This window comes from Bacillus rossius, chromosome 1 (assembly GCF_032445375.1).
Source record: "Bacillus rossius redtenbacheri isolate Brsri chromosome 1, Brsri_v3, whole genome shotgun sequence".
Taxonomy (NCBI): Eukaryota; Metazoa; Arthropoda; class Insecta; order Phasmatodea; family Bacillidae; genus Bacillus; species Bacillus rossius.
Window position 1 is genome coordinate 334040179 of NC_086330.1, and position 17390 is coordinate 334057568.

At 32.8% G+C, this 17390-nt stretch overlaps 1 protein-coding gene across 3 annotated transcripts in view; it reads left to right on the forward strand.

The window, feature by feature from the left end:
* The window catches only part of LOC134528063 (heparan-alpha-glucosaminide N-acetyltransferase-like), a 42115-nt gene extending 24944 nt beyond the window's left edge, over positions 1–17171 (forward strand). For 2 of the 3 annotated variants that reach the window (XM_063361280.1, XM_063361281.1), the window contains exons 10-12: positions 1175–1299; positions 2118–2299; positions 15438–17171. In XM_063361280.1, coding sequence (XP_063217350.1) covers positions 1175–1299; positions 2118–2299; positions 15438–15762 — 632 coding nt within the window. In that variant the 3' untranslated portion in view covers positions 15763–17171. Of the gene's footprint in view, positions 1–1174; positions 1300–2117; positions 2308–15437 lie in introns of all 3 variants that reach the window. The other variant, XM_063361282.1, reaches the window with a different exon arrangement.
* The last annotated feature ends 219 nt before the right edge of the window (positions 17172–17390 follow it).

A 17390-nucleotide genomic window follows, 5' to 3' on the forward strand; every position in this document is an offset into this window, starting at 1 on the left:
ACCGTGCTGCGTATAACAACGAATTCTCGTGTATTCTGAAATCGCAAAAAGGAGAAACTTTTGTGTTTTGCACAGTGTGCCGGTGTGATTTTAGTATTGCTCATGGAGGTAGGTCCGACATAACTACACACGTTAAGTGTCCTAAGCATAGGAAAAACGTGCTTTCTGAGGAAGAAAATAAGAAGATTGATAGCTTTTTCACCAGTACTGCACACACGGGGTTGGAAGTGACGAAAGCAGGCACTGTTGATGTCAAGTGGGCTGAATTATCAAGAGTTCGTGGAGTAGATGGCTTCCTGAAGTATAACAGACTGTCAAAGATAATGCTATCAATTCTGTCAATCCCCCACAGTAATTCAGAATGTGAGCACATTTTTGGTATGGTCAAAAAAAAAAAAACCCCAATTTAGGTCCTCCATGTCATCTGAAACTTTGCAGTCTATTTCTGTGTTGAAATCAAGGAATTGTGTTTGTTATGAACAAAGATTTGCCTCAGATTTATTAGGTAAAGCAAAGAAGGCAACTGCTGCACATTCTAAGTCTTAAAATTGCATCAAGGATGATAATCAGGAGATGACTGAAATATGTAACAAACATGTGATATAGCAAGGTATGTCTTTAAGTAATCTTGTTTAGTGAATACTATTGCTTTTGTTTTGTACTTGATCATTTTGCTTTTCATATGCATGCTGTGTAAATTGGCACATTCTGGATAGGTTTAGTTTCCCAGTACATTTACAATATTGACTGTATGAGGTTTTCATTCTAGGCCATCGATATGCCCTTCATGTCATTAGTAAATTAGCAGAAACCAAATGGAATAGAAAAATAGAAAATAATTGCACATAAAGCATGTAAAAAATTGCCGCATCTGATTTACGATACATTTTCCCAATTTAAAAGTTTTCTTGATGACCAAACTAAAAAGTTGGCAGGTATGGATGTGAGACTGCAGAAAAGTGGCGTGGAATGCAAGGAACTGTAAAAATTTAGATTTTGTTGAAACAAAGTAACAAAGGTGTTCTGCCATATGTTCACAGAGTTATTACTTGGCTCGTCAAACAATAGGCTACTGGTGTGTAAAATCATGTTCCCAAAGTTGAAAAATACTACCAATGTCAGTGCATTAATGACTAGACAGGTAAGTGTAAGTGATAATTGCTCATGTTTGCAGGTCTCTTGGGAACACTAACATCTGTATTGATTGTGTATTTGGGAGTTCATGCAGGACGAATAGCTTTGTGCTACCACTACACCTTCTCCCGTGTTATTCGTTGGATGGGCTGGGCTCTTTTAACGGTAAGTATCATATGTAATTTAGTGATAAAATCTTGATTTTTAGCAAAATGTTAAGGTAATTACGTACGTTAGAAACCCTATTTTAAATTATTTCTAGGTAGGTGAGAAAAATTTATGTTTAGTACTAAAGGGAAAATATAACTGAAGGAAAAGACTGAATTTGTGACCTTAACTATCTTGCATTTGTTTCACAAATAGGAAACTCTAAATCAAATTGAAAATTTCAAATGAAAGTTAAGTACAGTATTATTGTACACTTAGATAAGTTATTATGTGTTACATTCCAATTATACTGACCCTTGGGATAGTCTTCAAGTCATCTCTTGTCTTGATGATGCAAAATTCTTCTTAAATTAAGTCTGAAATGCACCCACTATTGCATATTTTAACCTTAGATTGCATTGTGCAATTTAATGGGCATTTACCCTCTCTTTCCAATGCATTGTGCCCAATAATACTATCAGAAACAGTATTTTACTGTCTTAGAAAACTCAACAAATAATAAAATTAAAAGTATACTAAAACCTGTTATAATTATAATTAGTATACTAAATTATAATGTTAACAAGCTGGGTAGTATCAATCTGGTAACTGGTCGCCATTTGCTCTGTACTGCCATCTAAACGTGAGACCGACTATAGAGTTTATTAGGACAAGTAATTTTATATTTAATTTTCATACTAATAACAAGAAAATATTAAGGATAGGTTTAACATGGTCAAATCAACTGGCATGTACTTCTAGTCTTTTTTTTTTTTTTTTTTTTTTACATTTGTGTAGATATTCAGTTAATTTTTTTTTTTCTTTCCTTGTTCAAGGGCCTGATTGCTGGTGGCTTGTGTGATTTCTCTCTGAGTGATGGCGTCATCCCAGTCAATAAGAACCTCTGGTCTCTGTCCTTCGTTCTTGCCACTGCTAGCATCGCCTTCATGCTTTTAACCATTTTATACATCCAGATTGATGTAAGAAACAACCAGTCGATTTATCAAGGTCTCCTCAGGTATGCAGGTAAGTACATGGTTACTTATAATTAGGGACTTGCTTTCTCTCTCCTCCCCCCCCCCCCCCCCCCCCCCCCAATGCCTGGCTTCAAGTTAATAGTTGCACGTTGGTTGGTTAATAGTTGGTAAATAAAATTGACGATAGCAGTGTTAAAACAAGGCAGAAACTATGCAAAAAGTCTGTATTAAAATAAAAGAAGTGATGCAAAAAGACGGTGTGAGAAATTTGTTAGTGCTAAAACTTGGTACCAGACGTTAATTTTTGCTAAAAAAAAAAATTCATGCCATATCTTCACTTTCTGATATGTTTTCCAATCATTCTCTAAGAGGGTATTGTTATACTTCAAGTAGTTTTCAGTTTTAACGGGTGGGTTAGGCTATGAAATTTTTTAATGTTTAGTTATTTTACATTAGCTACATTAAAAGTACTACTCTGAAATAGTAAAGATGGGTTGGGTAGTTTAGGTTAGCTAAATTTTCAATTGGTAATTTGTAATGATTCTACTCAATAAAGTAGTGCACGAACTATCATTTGGCATAAACAATTCAGAACCTACATTATGTCTACATTACTAGATGTTGTAATAACAACTTAAGTAAATGTAAACAAAGGGATGGGACTAAACATACATAAAAAAAATTGTGACATGTCTTCTCATACCATTAACATTTATTTCTTGGATAATCTATAAGATTATTAAAATGTTAACAAATGAGAAGCTATATTCATTCCGTATTTTTTTCACGTTTCTTCCAATGTTTTACAGGATGCATTTTTTTTTTTTTTCAGTTAAGAACATTTTTTTTTTTTCACATCAAGTAATAAAAGGAAAGTTACATAAAACCAGATGTGAACATAAGATGCATAGTAGCTTCTCTTGTAAACAGAGCCATCCTGCATTTTCACTAAATTACCAAGGATATTAAGATACAAGGTGTAAAACTTTGTGTTGTACACACAGCACAAAGAGCAACCTATTGTGTTTGTGGCATTCATAAATAATATTGATTAGTGGAAAAAACTAGGTATGTTCGACACAACACAAATTTGTTGTATGATCCATTTTTTCAAGAAATGTGTCAAAATTATTGACTTAGTATGGGAGTAACAAAAAAAAATTATTTTATTTTTGTTGATCGTTGTCCTGCTTAGAATTTTTACTGGCCTTAAACCAGTGGAATTTAAGTATTTAATTTACGTACAATCTGCACCAGTACATTACATCCACTGTAACAAATACTTCAAAAAAGAACTTCACTATGACAAGTGCCATGAACTAATTTTCAAGCCTGTAATTTTGTTATAGTAAAGCTTTATCATTATCATGTTTATTTCACCACTTAAGTACACCATGTTTTTTACTAGTTCAGTCCTAATTTCTGTTAGGAGTTGAATTTGGGAGCACTAGTTTGGCATCCAAGTAATGAATACTCTTTATGTTAACGTTTATGTCCCATTGTGAGCTTACTTGTATGGACGTGTGATGTAAAATCCTTTCTTTGCCTCAAACACTATCTTACTGACTGCAGAATCAAGCATGTCACTTTAATAGCTTTCATAAGATTTTAATACATGGAACGAAAGTCGAACCAATGTCATCCACATCATTCTTGTCAATGTAATGAAAGATAATACCTGTTATGTGTTCATTGCAGTAGGTAAACATCTTAGACACTGATGTAATTTGATCTTGGAATGGTCGTTGAAGACTAGCTTTTGATGTCAGTCGCTTAACAGTTCCCCCAATTCCATCGCAAGATGATTTGCCATGGCTTGTGGCAAAGAATGACCAAGAAGCTGTGAGCTGAAAATCTTGTGTGTAGTGGCACAAATTGAGGATATTCTTGCAGTTCTTGTACTGAGCAGCACAACCATCACTGAAATAATGTATGTGTTTTACATGAGGCAGGTGTCTTTTAACATATGTGACTATTTCTGACTGTGTTTTATACACCATGGAAACATCATGATCCAAATCATTTGACAAAAAACAATGACTGCTTGTTTTCAAATTAGCATTGTCTGAATTTTTGTAATAAATGACTATTGGTCCAATGGTATCCTTGTGCTTCATTTTGGATAACGAAGGAAAAATTTTCACTGAAATCTAATAAAGCTATAACTTCTCTTTCACTTATTTTCTCTTTCAGCTGCTTGAGGTAGTCGGATTGTTTCTTTGTGGTATAGGAATGGGGTATGAGGAGTTCCATTTTTTGTACTAAAATTTCCATAAAGTCTTCTACACTTGAGGTAAGGGTTTGTAATTGTGTTCGGTCTGTACTGACGCACTGTTGATGTTCAATCACATCATCTGGATCACAGTCTAAAGTATGATATAGATGCTGCTTTAAAGTATCTGGAGAAGGACATTGCTCACATTGTCTTAGCATACAGGCAGGATTTAAAATGTCACATACAAGATACAAAATAAGTGAACTATACTTTTCACTTACACCAAGACAGTGAAGAAGTAATTCAACATTTTGGTGTATAGTGCACACACAGACGGAATGAGTTCCAGAACTTCCAGCTAAAACGCACCATTTAGGACGCAACGTACAAAACTTTGAAAATCCTACCTTGAGAGATGGATATTTTGCCTTAAAAGAACAATACAGCTCATGCATGTTGCATAGTAAAAGTCTTTTCTGTTTGTAAACATTTTTGGATATACTAACTTTATCTTTCATTCCTGGCATTTCCCTGGAAAACTCATCTTGATAGAAATCTTGAATGACCTGCACAGTTTCTTCAGGTAACTTCTTCCCACCTGTGGGATGAACTAATGCGCAGATTCCTTTTTCCAGTGTAAGTTGTCTTGCTTGTCTTACCATGTACTCAGAAACACCAAATTCTTGTGCTGCCTTCTGTCTGGACCATCATTGAGGGATAAGAGTAAGAATTTGTAATTTTCTTTGTCTATTCATTGTGAGCAGCTTTTGCTTTATTAAAGTTACCAAACGGTCCAAATCGGCAGCCTTTTGTTACACTTCATGCCTCTGTAATTCTGTACTTTCACTAGTTGATGTGGCTGGAAGCTGTACATCTAATACTTTAGATATTTTGTCTGTTACAGCTGATGATACCTCTTGTACTTTACGTTTCCCATATTTTTCTTTTGCATGTTGTGGTACAGCATGCAGTTTTATTGGTGACTGTTGCAAATATTCCAAACTTTTGTCAAGTAAGCTACGGGTTTCTTCTTTTGATGATTGAATCTCTAAACCCTCTGCAACGTCACTTTCAGATGATTCTGAAGATACCTGTGCACCTACTTCTTGAATATTATACATACTATTCCTACATGAGGAGCATAATTTTTTACCAGGAATTAAATTAAGTCCCTTGTCTGCTGCTTTTCTGTAGCACTGTAAAGAGATTGTGCGCAAAGAACGCTTAACTGGAACACTATGCACTTTCATAGGATCACAACATGATGTCTGAAACATTTCATACTTCTTAATATAAAACAACTTGTGATGAAAACATATGGTGTGAAGATTATGTTTAGAAATACCTTTTCTCAGCACAAGAAGAGTTTGAATATCTTTGGAAAGTGATTCCAATCTTTTGATTCCCTTTGTTTTAATGTAACACTCTTTATGGCATTCTTCATGCATATCATCCCAACAGAAGAGAATTCTAGTTTAGTAGTACTGGTAGCCATGTATGTAGTTCTCAGCGCAGTAAGACTGGCCTATACACAGTGTAATGTGCATGGTGGCAGACACACGCCTTATCTCTGCAACCCCCCCCCCCCTCCCCGTTATCTTTATTGCTTTCCTCCCCTCTGCCCCTCTGTTCATGGGCCACGATACTGCATTTGCTGTGACAGCCCTGATATTAGGCCTATCTCTCAACTGCCTCTGAGGAGCAGAAACAAAAACCAATGCCAAGGGGAACAGAGCAGGTATCAAAGAACCCCTCTCTTATAGCTAGCAGGCAGACTCCATGTAGAAATGACATGTACAGTCACATGACATGGTTCTGCAGATAACACAGGGAGATAACACAGGAAAGGTAATTAGAGGCTTTGAAATTTGCACAAAATCCTTGTGTAATACATATGCGGAAAATATGGGACATACACAACCCTTATATTCAATCCTCTTTGCTTCCATCTTCTGGCTGCCTTTTGTTAGGGGCCCCATTTACATCACCTAGTCATTTTCATTTTGTTTTTCAACACTCCAGCAGAAAGCCACTATTTTTTTTTAATGCATCTTATAGAAAATTTCCTCTTTCACATAGTGCCAAGCTCATTTTTTTGTGAGGTCTGCCTTTTGAGATACAGTCTATTTTGTAATAAAGGATGCAGATGATACATGAAACATCAGTCATGTTAATAATTCTGTTATAACTTACAAACCATTCTAGATACAGCAATTTGGTGACAAAATTTGAATTCTCTAGAGAATTTTACATAAGAAAAAGTGTTCTTATTCTGAAATATTGGTATTACAGTGAAATACAAAGCAAGGAAACACAGACACTGACCAATTTATGATGTCATTACAACCTGTTTTAGGCCCAAAATGGTCACAAAGAAACCTTCGATTTCTCAGGAAGTATTTGAGATAAAAATCTAAAATTTTGGATTTTAAGTGGCCTTTTGTCACCTAACAATTGAACCAATTTTATTAAAATCAAAAAACATGGGTAACATGCCCTGGATGAACTGACATGGAATGACCCTTTAGTTGTGTGAAAGTATTATGCATGTAAGTATGTATACACGAGGATAGCGCTGAAGCATTTTTTGGTTTGCTTTTTTAGCCGACCTGCAGCTTGTGGCTTTCGATGACCCCTTGTATGATGTTTGAAATCTATGTCATTAGTTGCTCAATGACCCTGGCATTTGTCAAAATTTGTTCTTTTAAAAATACGTAATTAAAATTTACAAAATATGCTATCGTGTAGTAATTTATTATTGCAACATAAATATTGGCGGTCACGTCTGACGAAATGGAGAGTGCCTTCATGCTATCCCTACGGGTGACGTCAACCATCACCGGTAGTTCTCCTTGTAGGTATTTATGTACTGCAGTTCGGACAGGCACGAAATAACATATGTTGTGATTAATAATAAATATTTATATAATTAGAATTTAAATCTGAAAAGGTCAGAGACCTTTGCCACGAACCGCCTTCGCTATCCAGTAAGAAGTGTCGGAATGAAAATATGTAGGGAGTAGGCTAATTGTCATAGGTAACAAAAGAATATTTCCAGGTGGCTAGATAAAGTGATACGCGAAGAGCAGTAATTTCTCCTCCTTCCCCCCCCCCCCCCCCCCCCCCCCCAAACAGCTAAAATACAATCAACACGTCACCACATGGAAAACACTGCTTCAGATCTGGACCTGGATCATTTAAGTAGGAAAAAAGGCGTGCATAAATTACAACCACTGATGTTATATACGGAAATAAAATGTAGATGTACTTAACTGAACTTCAACCAGAGTCTAAGTGATTAGGAGCGAGGAATAATAGTACAATAAATATAAGTCATTGACATAGTTTTATAGTAATTTATACTCACGTTTTAGAAATTGTAATTGCTGCATGCCAAATTTACATTTTTAAATTGCATAATAAAGAAAAATTGAGAAGCAGTAAAAATTAGTAAGCTTAGTATATAATTAAATGTCTTTGGACAAATGGAAATAAAACAATTTGAGGACAAGTACATAATTTATTTAAATAGTAATGTACAGTGTTGTTAAGTAACGAATTACAAGTAATCGGATTAATTGTAACGATTACTTTTCAAGTAATTTATACTTGTAACGAATTACATTTTAAAAATGTAATTCGTACTTGTAATCGGAATACATAACATTAATTGTAATCAATACATTAAGGTAATCGATACTTTATATTTACTTGCCGTTACTTTTATTCTCGGAACGTATAATGAATACAATTAAGAACAAGAAGATCATACACTTTTGTATTAGTAAAGTTTATAATTTTACGCTTGTATTGCTACGATCATATGCACAACATCTATGATCAAAAATGAAGAGCCATAGTGACTTGCAGTGTCTCCAACATTACCCTATCCTAAAATCTGCATTTTCAAAATTTAACACATCGCTGCCGTCAAGTGCTCCCGTTGAGCGTCTTTTTAGTGTTGGTAAATATGTTTTTGCCATCACGAGAGGGAATCTATCTGATAAGAACTTTAAAATTAAATTGTTTTGTAAGGTCAATTCCAAAGTTTAAAGAGTGTTACTTTTATTACAGGTAGTTACTTGTATGAAGTCTTTTTATGTTATTTAAGCAAGTTTGTCCTCAAATATTATTCATTTAATTAAAGATAATAAATTTAATCATTACATGAAATCATTTTTTTTAACAAAACATATATGTATGTTTATTAATGTATCAAAGTGTAAAAAATTCAATCGTAGGTCAGTTTTAAAATGGTAGCGGAAAGTAATTGTAATTGTAATTTTACTGATTACTTCTATGTAAAGTAATTTTTACTTGTAATTAGTTACATTATCACCCCAGTAATTGTAATTGAGCCCAATTACTTTTTTTGAGTACTTTTAACAACACTGGTAATGTATAAAACATGTATGTAGAAAAATAATTACAAATTTATTGCAAATTAATAAAAAATATCATTTTTCTTAGATATACAAGTATCATTACATTATATTTTCGACAACTGGTTCACATAATTATGCTATGGGCGCTGTCAATTATACATTTTCACTTTTTAATCAAGAATACATAAGGGCATAAACGTATGAGGCACAGAACATAACAAATATTAATTGATTTACACTAAAAACTACCCTGTTTACATAGCATATAAACACCAATACAATACTAATTTCCACAAACTATTTTGGAGGTAAACATAATTTTCTTAAAATGACTGAAATTGAAGTAGGCTCTAATAGCATTACAACATGAGTACTACAGTTTGATTCCTCCGACCCCAGGCTTCAGGTTGAGGATTGAGGATGGGGTCAATGACCAATTGCTCTGATGTCACGGCAACCATTTTTGGTGTCAAAATTCCTCAAAAATGACTCAAAATTCCTAAAAAACCAAATTCCCTATTTCGAGGGAAAAGTTCCCGTTTGAGGGAAAATTTCCCGTTTAAGTCCTCAAAAATGTCAACAGCTTGAAAATTCCCAAAAGCTGCTTAAATTCCTTAGTGTCAAGCCGCTCTAAGCCACCGAGGTCGTAACCTTGACAAATAGGATGACATCGCCACCATTTTCAATTATGCCGTAACTGTTGCAATTATCAGTACGCCTACCATATTGAAAAACCGTGTTTTTTATGCTAGAAAATCGAGAAAAACTTTAAAATTTATATAAAAATTTAATTAATAAAATTTTAATAAAAAAATTAATTAAAAACATTGTTGCATATATTGTTATGGCTGCCATCTTGGATTCTAGAAATGTTGCATGTTTCGTTACATCTGCCATATTGGATGCGTATAACGTCATTGTTGCAATTTTCGTAATGCCCACCATCTTGGATTATAGAACATTGCAATTATCGTTACGGCCATCATCTTGAAAAACCGTAATTATTATTATAAAAAAGAATTTTTTTATAAAAATTAATAAAAATTGAAATAAAATCACTAAGCTATCTTGGATTATAACAAATCTACTGCCATCTTGAAAATCCGTAATTATTATCAGATTTTAATAAGAAAAGTTTTAAAATTTATAAAAACAAATTAATCAATTTTTAATAAATTATTATTTAACAAATCCACTTACATCATGGAGCTCGGAGTCCTCGGTTTGAACCCGGTGAGAGCAAAACTATATTACTACTAACATGTTTATTTAGGCCGATGCGAATTCAAGTATGTATGCAGTTATGTGCTTGCAATCTTGCGTAGTTCACTTGCCCTTGACGTATCCGGACAGGTTCAATGTTTGGCCTCTTCACATGGTACTATCCAGTCAAAAAGGATGTTTACATTATATTTTTGCACACAATTTTTATTGAGAAAAACATTAAGTTGAAAGTAGTCATTTATAACACTTAATTGCTGTCCCGCAAATTTACAGCAATTTAATTTATTATTTTACCTACGTTTTGTAGTAACGATCGGTAGGCTGTGTATTGGCATGTTTGTTGAAACTTCTTTGTAAACGTTAATGTTTTAATTAAATTTATAATAAAAATTGTTTATGTTTTTAAGAGTTCTTAAATTTGTAATATCAAATATAACATACAAAACATTTTTTTTTTTTTAAATGGTGACGTATTTTCAAATGGAAGTACGTGAGAAGTATACAGATTTGTTTTCTTGCATACTTGTACAGCATACTTCATTTCCAGTTAGGCATCCTTTGTGATCTCTCTTCCAGGAACAAGTACGTATAGTATTATATACTTCAGGCGAATAAGGACACGGCCTTACAATCTTCTTTTTAATAGAGTTTGAAATTGATTTTATGAAACACGGAAGGCTATCATAAAGTTTAAATCCACTGCATAAACACTTGCCAAGGCAGTATTTTTTGTGGTTCTGTGCATGTGTATTTTGTGGTGGTTTCTGGTTCGATAATTAAGTTTTTTTTCATGTTGTTTAGATTTATAAAATGTTTACAAATATAAAAATACAAGGAACGGGATGTATCTTAACAATTTTAATAGTTCTCTGTAGTTACTCTGAGGTGGTTTATTCATTTTAATCCTTACTGTTATATTTTTTGTTTAAGTTAAGATTTGTTTATAACTCTAAAAGTTAATGCCGCAACTAATAAGTAAATAAAAGAAAAAAATGCTGTTCGTATGCAATTGTATTGACACAATTTTGCTAACCTTTAAATCATTGAAATAAAAGTAATCTTTTTTTCTATTTGTGTAGATTTCGGAGAAAGACTTCCTATTGTAGTAGTTACGACTGTGCGACTTCCGGAAATTTTTTACAAAATTTTTCGTTACATGGTTCAGTGTCCCCAAAATCGTCGCACGATTAAGTGATGTAATTTTGCACAAAACATTTCCAAACGAATACAAAAAAAAGCATTGGGAAATCTCGGTCGAGTTTGTTATGGCAAAAATCCAACCAAAGGGCAGAAATGGGGAAGGTTTATTTTGTTTAATAGGACCATTGCTATAACCCCCTCATCCGTATGAAGAGTTATTATACCTCGTTAAATTTATACCAAAAACCTTTTGTCAAAACAACTGCAAGGTTAAATAAAAATGGCTTAGAGGACAAAACAATTTCTTAACTTCCTTAGTAGGCACGCCATCAAATCAGTTTAAATAGTTTGCAAACGTTAGATGTTATCTAAAAACGATTTATTAAACAATTTTTGATCAGTCTAACCAATGTTTCTAGGAGTTCAAATGATTGGGATTGAAATACAAACAAAAATTATAATATTCTTGCCATATAAAATACAAAATACATTCTTATTTTCTGCAAACTTAATAAATATTATCTACCACTTTTGTCTGAAATAAAACCAAATACGACCAACCAATACTGTAAGGGATTGAAACAAAACAGTGACTAAAGAACAGAACATTTCTAAACTACCTTACTAAATTCACTACCAAATCTGATAAAATTTATTGTAAATCTTCTAAATAGTATCTAAAACGTTTCTCTGAAACAAACTTTCTTACATTTGAGGTTTTTTTTCATTATTATTTTTTTTTTTTTTAAAAAAAAGAATTATGTTGGAGTCATCAGCAAAGCTAATGAGATACTTATTTTTACTGATTATTCCACGGCATTCACGTATTCATTAATAGGACAGGACAATGCTTCCTTGGGCAACCCCGATAGTTGTTTGGATATCAGAATTGACAATGTGGACCTAATCATTTAGGCTGAGCTGAATGGGTACTATACACTTCATGTCATTAAGATAATACTATAATAATTTGTGTATTTTTATACTATTCCCAGTTAAAAATAATTATTTTTACTCAACATTATATCTTGATTAATTTTGTCAAATGCATTTGATGCTTTGCAAAAAATTCCTAGTGATTTATCATAATTGCCTTGTATAGGTATCTTTATATATATTTTTAAAAAATCAGTAAAAGCTGTTTCGGTGCTTCTAGTTGTTGTAAATGTGATAGTATTTTATTATTTTTATAAATATTATTTTAACCGCTATCAGAAGTTAATTTTATATATTGGATTTATTACCTTTCTTATGCAGAGAAATAGTTATTGCAGTTTGGAGATATTATGTAAAGATTCCAGTAGTAAAAGATGAGTTTATTATATGAAATAAAGAAACATATATACTATTACAAAACCAGCCAACCATAAAAAAAAAAATTATACAAATTAAAAATTACTTTACTACACATAAATCACAGGTTTAAAATTGCCAAAATTACAAAAACATTCAAAATATTGCGTGACTTAATATTCACAGAGCGGACCATGGAGCGAAAGAGGACGTGTGTTGCTGTCAAAAGTAAAATAAAGAAAAAAAAACATTTATGCAGATTTGAAATCAAATAATTCAAATGTGTTAGCAAACACTGCATGTTTGTAAGCGTATAACTGCTACATTGGTATAGCACAGTTTTGCTAGTACATCTTTTAGATTCCTAACCACTTCATCTCCGCTCTCATGTATAATATATTTTGAAATTATATTATATATTAGGTCACGTTTGGTTCACGCAATACGTCTATTAATATAAATACAATAAATTTGGCCATGATAGAGAATAAATTGTTAACAATTAAAGTTTTACAGAGTACCGTCAAATCATATCTGTGAAATATTAGGAAAAAAATATTCCAATGTTAAAAATAGTTCAAAGGAAATTGAAGAGTTTTCGTCGATTAGCTTCTTTCTATCTTCAAAATAAAACGACTTACTTTCACCGACACCAGTTTTGTGCTCTGCGATAGTTGGAACATCTAGCGGGCAAACTCTAAACTCATCGTGGAATACTGTGCCTGACGTCTAGCGGTGTAATGCTGAACTCACACATCATGCATTCGTTGGTTCAGCTACACGCGTAGGTTAAATGACAAGTTTTAAACTCAAGTAATTTAAATTCTGTACGGGTATGTGAACATTTAAGCAACTTAGAAATGTTCAGGATACTTCATTTACATTGTGTGCAAAGCAAAAGCCTTGTACAGTTTTTATAAATACCTATTATTTAGTTTTAAAATTTTCTTAATAAAAATTTTATAAAAAATATTTTTTTTAGAATTTTTTTCTATCATACTTTAAAAATTCAAAGCTTTCTTTACAAAACTATGTGTATTACGTTTGTTTACCTACAATGATATTCATGGGAGAAATAATTTCCCTGGTGGCTGCAAAACTATGGATCTTAGCCTTAAAGCTCTTCACTTGTAGTTCCACACTGCTGTCTTCATTGCCCCTTTGTCTCTCAATTTTTAGTGCTAGTCTTTGTGCAACGTTTCATTATCTTGTTACGCCAAGCATCCAGAAAAACTTGAATGGTTTTTCCTAGTTTTTCACTTTGCAATAATGAGGTTTGTATTAACTAAACTAATTCAAAATTTAATCACAATTTTATACAATTTTTGAATGAAATTAAAATAAGTTTTAAAATATGCTCGCAATTTTATACTTCACCAAATTTACTTTTTTGAGGGATTTTAAAATACAATTTTAGGATGACTACACCCGTGGTTCCAAAAAAAATTTTCTCCATTATCACACTCAAAAGGATTTAAGGGAGAATAATAAAGCAAAGGTATACGTAATAGATTAGTACCTACAAGAAGATGTACGACCATCAAATTTGGAGGAATAAAATTTCCAAGCTTTTTTCCCTACCTAAAATGAACCAAAGTAGTGGCATCAGTATTTATTAGTTTAGTTGGAACTGAACACTGTTTCTTTAAAATATTCAGAGATATTTGTACTAACCATTCTTTAACTAGATGTAATTGTCTACCCTTGGAACAAAAACAACTTTGTATTACATAATAACCTTACTTCTTAATTAAACAAATTACTTAGCACTGTGAAACGTGATTTCTAGGGACTGTGAAAACACTTCGTATTAATGATGAGAGTTTTGTACGGTAGAACTCCTGATTGTCTGGGTTAATGTTTGGCAAGGAATAACCGAGTTAAAGCAAAGTAGAAAAAAACTGATAAAAAAATTTTTTATCCCAACTGTCTAGACAAACACTGTAACAACACCTCTCAAAGTAACGTCCAGGAAAACAGTTTTATAATCAAAACAGCACTAGTGAAATATGTTTTTTTCCATAAGAGAGAATTTTAATCAAAATAATACATTTTCCAATCAGGTAAATTTGCTTGCCGACTACCATTTCATTAAGACTACTCCCGTTAAAATTAATTTACAGTACTAATATACGTATGTCGAAATACATTAGAAGTAAATTTAAATTGTTAACATTTTGAGATTAAACCACCTAAAATAAAAATTAAAAATACATGTACAGCATTATTTCAAAATAAGGCTTGGGCATAGCATTTCTCTGTATGTGCTACCAACATTTCTGAGTTACGAAATAATATTGTTTTTCATGTAGGAGATATATTTCAACTATGGTAAGATTTAGAAAAGCATAAACTTAATGTTTTCCATCATTAGAAATATTATTTTACCTTTTATCGTAATTCCCAACTCTGTTGTTTTTTACTTAATGTGTTTCTGCCACTAGCGCATTCTAGTAGGTGCAAGGTGAACTAGCCGTTAAAGCTTCTGGCTTTTCTCTCCAGAGATGCTGCTGACACGCCTGACATGCAGGATGGTCGAACATAAATGTTGGCTGAGCACTCGAGCCTCATCGGAAATGAATATGCAATGAAGGTAGCAAAAATCTATTGAGGAAAGAGCAGAATGTTGTTTGATGATTCGTTTCATTACTAATTCATTGCTGTGCATTTAATGCTACACAAGTGCCATTGCCATTGTGCACAGATATAAAGCTAACAATTATTTTTTTGTGTTCATGGTTTATGGAAATATGGCACGGTTAACCTGCAAACCAGATAACCCGCACCCGGATAATCGGGGGTCTTATATTAACAGGATTTATGTTAATTACGATTATTGCTGTAGGTTCCACTGTACTTCCAAAGTGTCCAGCCTTCAGGGTTGAGACCATGCGCAAGGATGACAGGGTGATGGTTCCGCAGGCATGAACGCCATCCTCCTGTACGTGGGCCACGAGATCACGAGGAACATGTTCCCGTGGAGCTGGCAGCCGCGCTTCCACACCCACGCCGAGTACCTGCTCATGAACCTGTGGGGCGCCTTCTTGTGGCTGCTGGTGGCGTTCGTGCTGCACAAGAGGAACATCTTCCTCTCCGTCTGACGCACCCGACCCCCTTCCCGCCCACACCTTGCTGTGATAACATGTACGCCTATTCTCAGATGTTGTTCTTGTTTGTCGAGTCCTTTTTTTTTTTTACTAAGAAAACCCTGCAGGAGAATAATACTCACTTACTGATGCAGTTTTAAAAGGTTTCTGCATGTTCCTGCAGATTTTATTTTTTTTCCCCTTCATTAAATGAGCATTTCTTTTTTTTTAAATGCATTTAATATTATTAGTCATGTAATGTAACTTGGAAGTTTCACTTGGTAAACATAGTTTTTAAGTGTTAAGTTATATTTTAATTTTTGCTTTAGCATTCATGGTATTCATGTATGTTTGCATTTATATGCGCTATCAAATTTTTATTGGTAGTTATAATTTTCATAATAAAAGACCTAAAATTTAAATAAATATATATATACTATATTTTTAAGATGTTTAAATGTATGTATTTTTTTGGATAAAATTAGTATGATTTTTGCTTGACTTGTATTTTAATGCAGATCATGTAATTTATGATTTTATATTGGAATGATTTATTGAGTTTTAAAGATCATGGTGGTGAGGGATTTTCAAATTTTCTGTAAAGTTTTATGTATGTTAAGTTTATACATCAGTGTGTTTTGTTTTACTGTTTTTGTTGGCTGCAGTAGGTTTATAAATGTGCAAATCCTTGATTTAAAGTTGCGATTTTGTTTACAGATTTTGTTTGAAATCATTTTCATGATTTTATCATTGTGTTAACAGTTATTCTTGTTTGATTTCTTGCAATAATTTTTTATCAGACATGAGTTAGCAGGTTTGACTTATTTATATTATATATATCCAGTTATTTCATAAGAATAAATATTTTTTTCACATTATCATAACATGCTGGCAGCACATTGTCTGGTATATGAAGGTAATAATTTTTGTCATTTTGTAGCCTCTGAAATTATGCAAAAGGAAAACAAGTTTTCATTTGTAGTGGCCTTTGTCACCGAAAGCACAGAGAAGCTTGTGTCATATAATTGCAGTACTTAATTTGCCTTCTATACTTGTCTTCTGGAAGCTGAACTTAACGAACACATGAATGAATGTGGTTTTTGTGGATTTAGAAAAGCTGGTACTCGAAGTACATAGGTGTTTGAATTAGCTGCAGTTAAAATTATGTAATTATACACATAATTTTTTTGTACTTGCTGTAAATTTCATGATCAAAAAACATTGCCATTTGTTTGTTTTACATACCAATAAGTTAAGTATTCCCAATTCAAATTTTGTTCAAAATATTGTAGCCAACTAAACAGATTTTTATATTAGGGTATACCTATTTTCATATTGTGTAAGTGCACAAGTATGCTACTTAAGATGAAAATGTTTAGATATGTAAGGAATTTATTATGAATAAAAAGATCTTTTATTTACATATTTCTACAGTGATAGTAAGAAAACCCATTTACCTAAAAACAATATACTCCTGATTATGCTATTAACTTAATTGTATAAATAGAAACCAACTTAACATAAATTACCGAATTCATGTAAGAAAACATAATAAAGCAAATTAACATAATTTTCTGACTTTTATCTTAATGCTATCTATGTATCTGTTGGTACTCATCACATATTTTTTTTCCACAATAAATACCAGTGGATTTTTCATTTTTAAAACTGGGATACTAGCTTACAAAAAAAATTGTTGGCTTATGCACATTAGATCAGTGGTTTCCAACCTGGGGGCGATCGCCCCCAAGTAGGCAATTTGGGTTATCAGGGGGGCGATTTGGGGGCG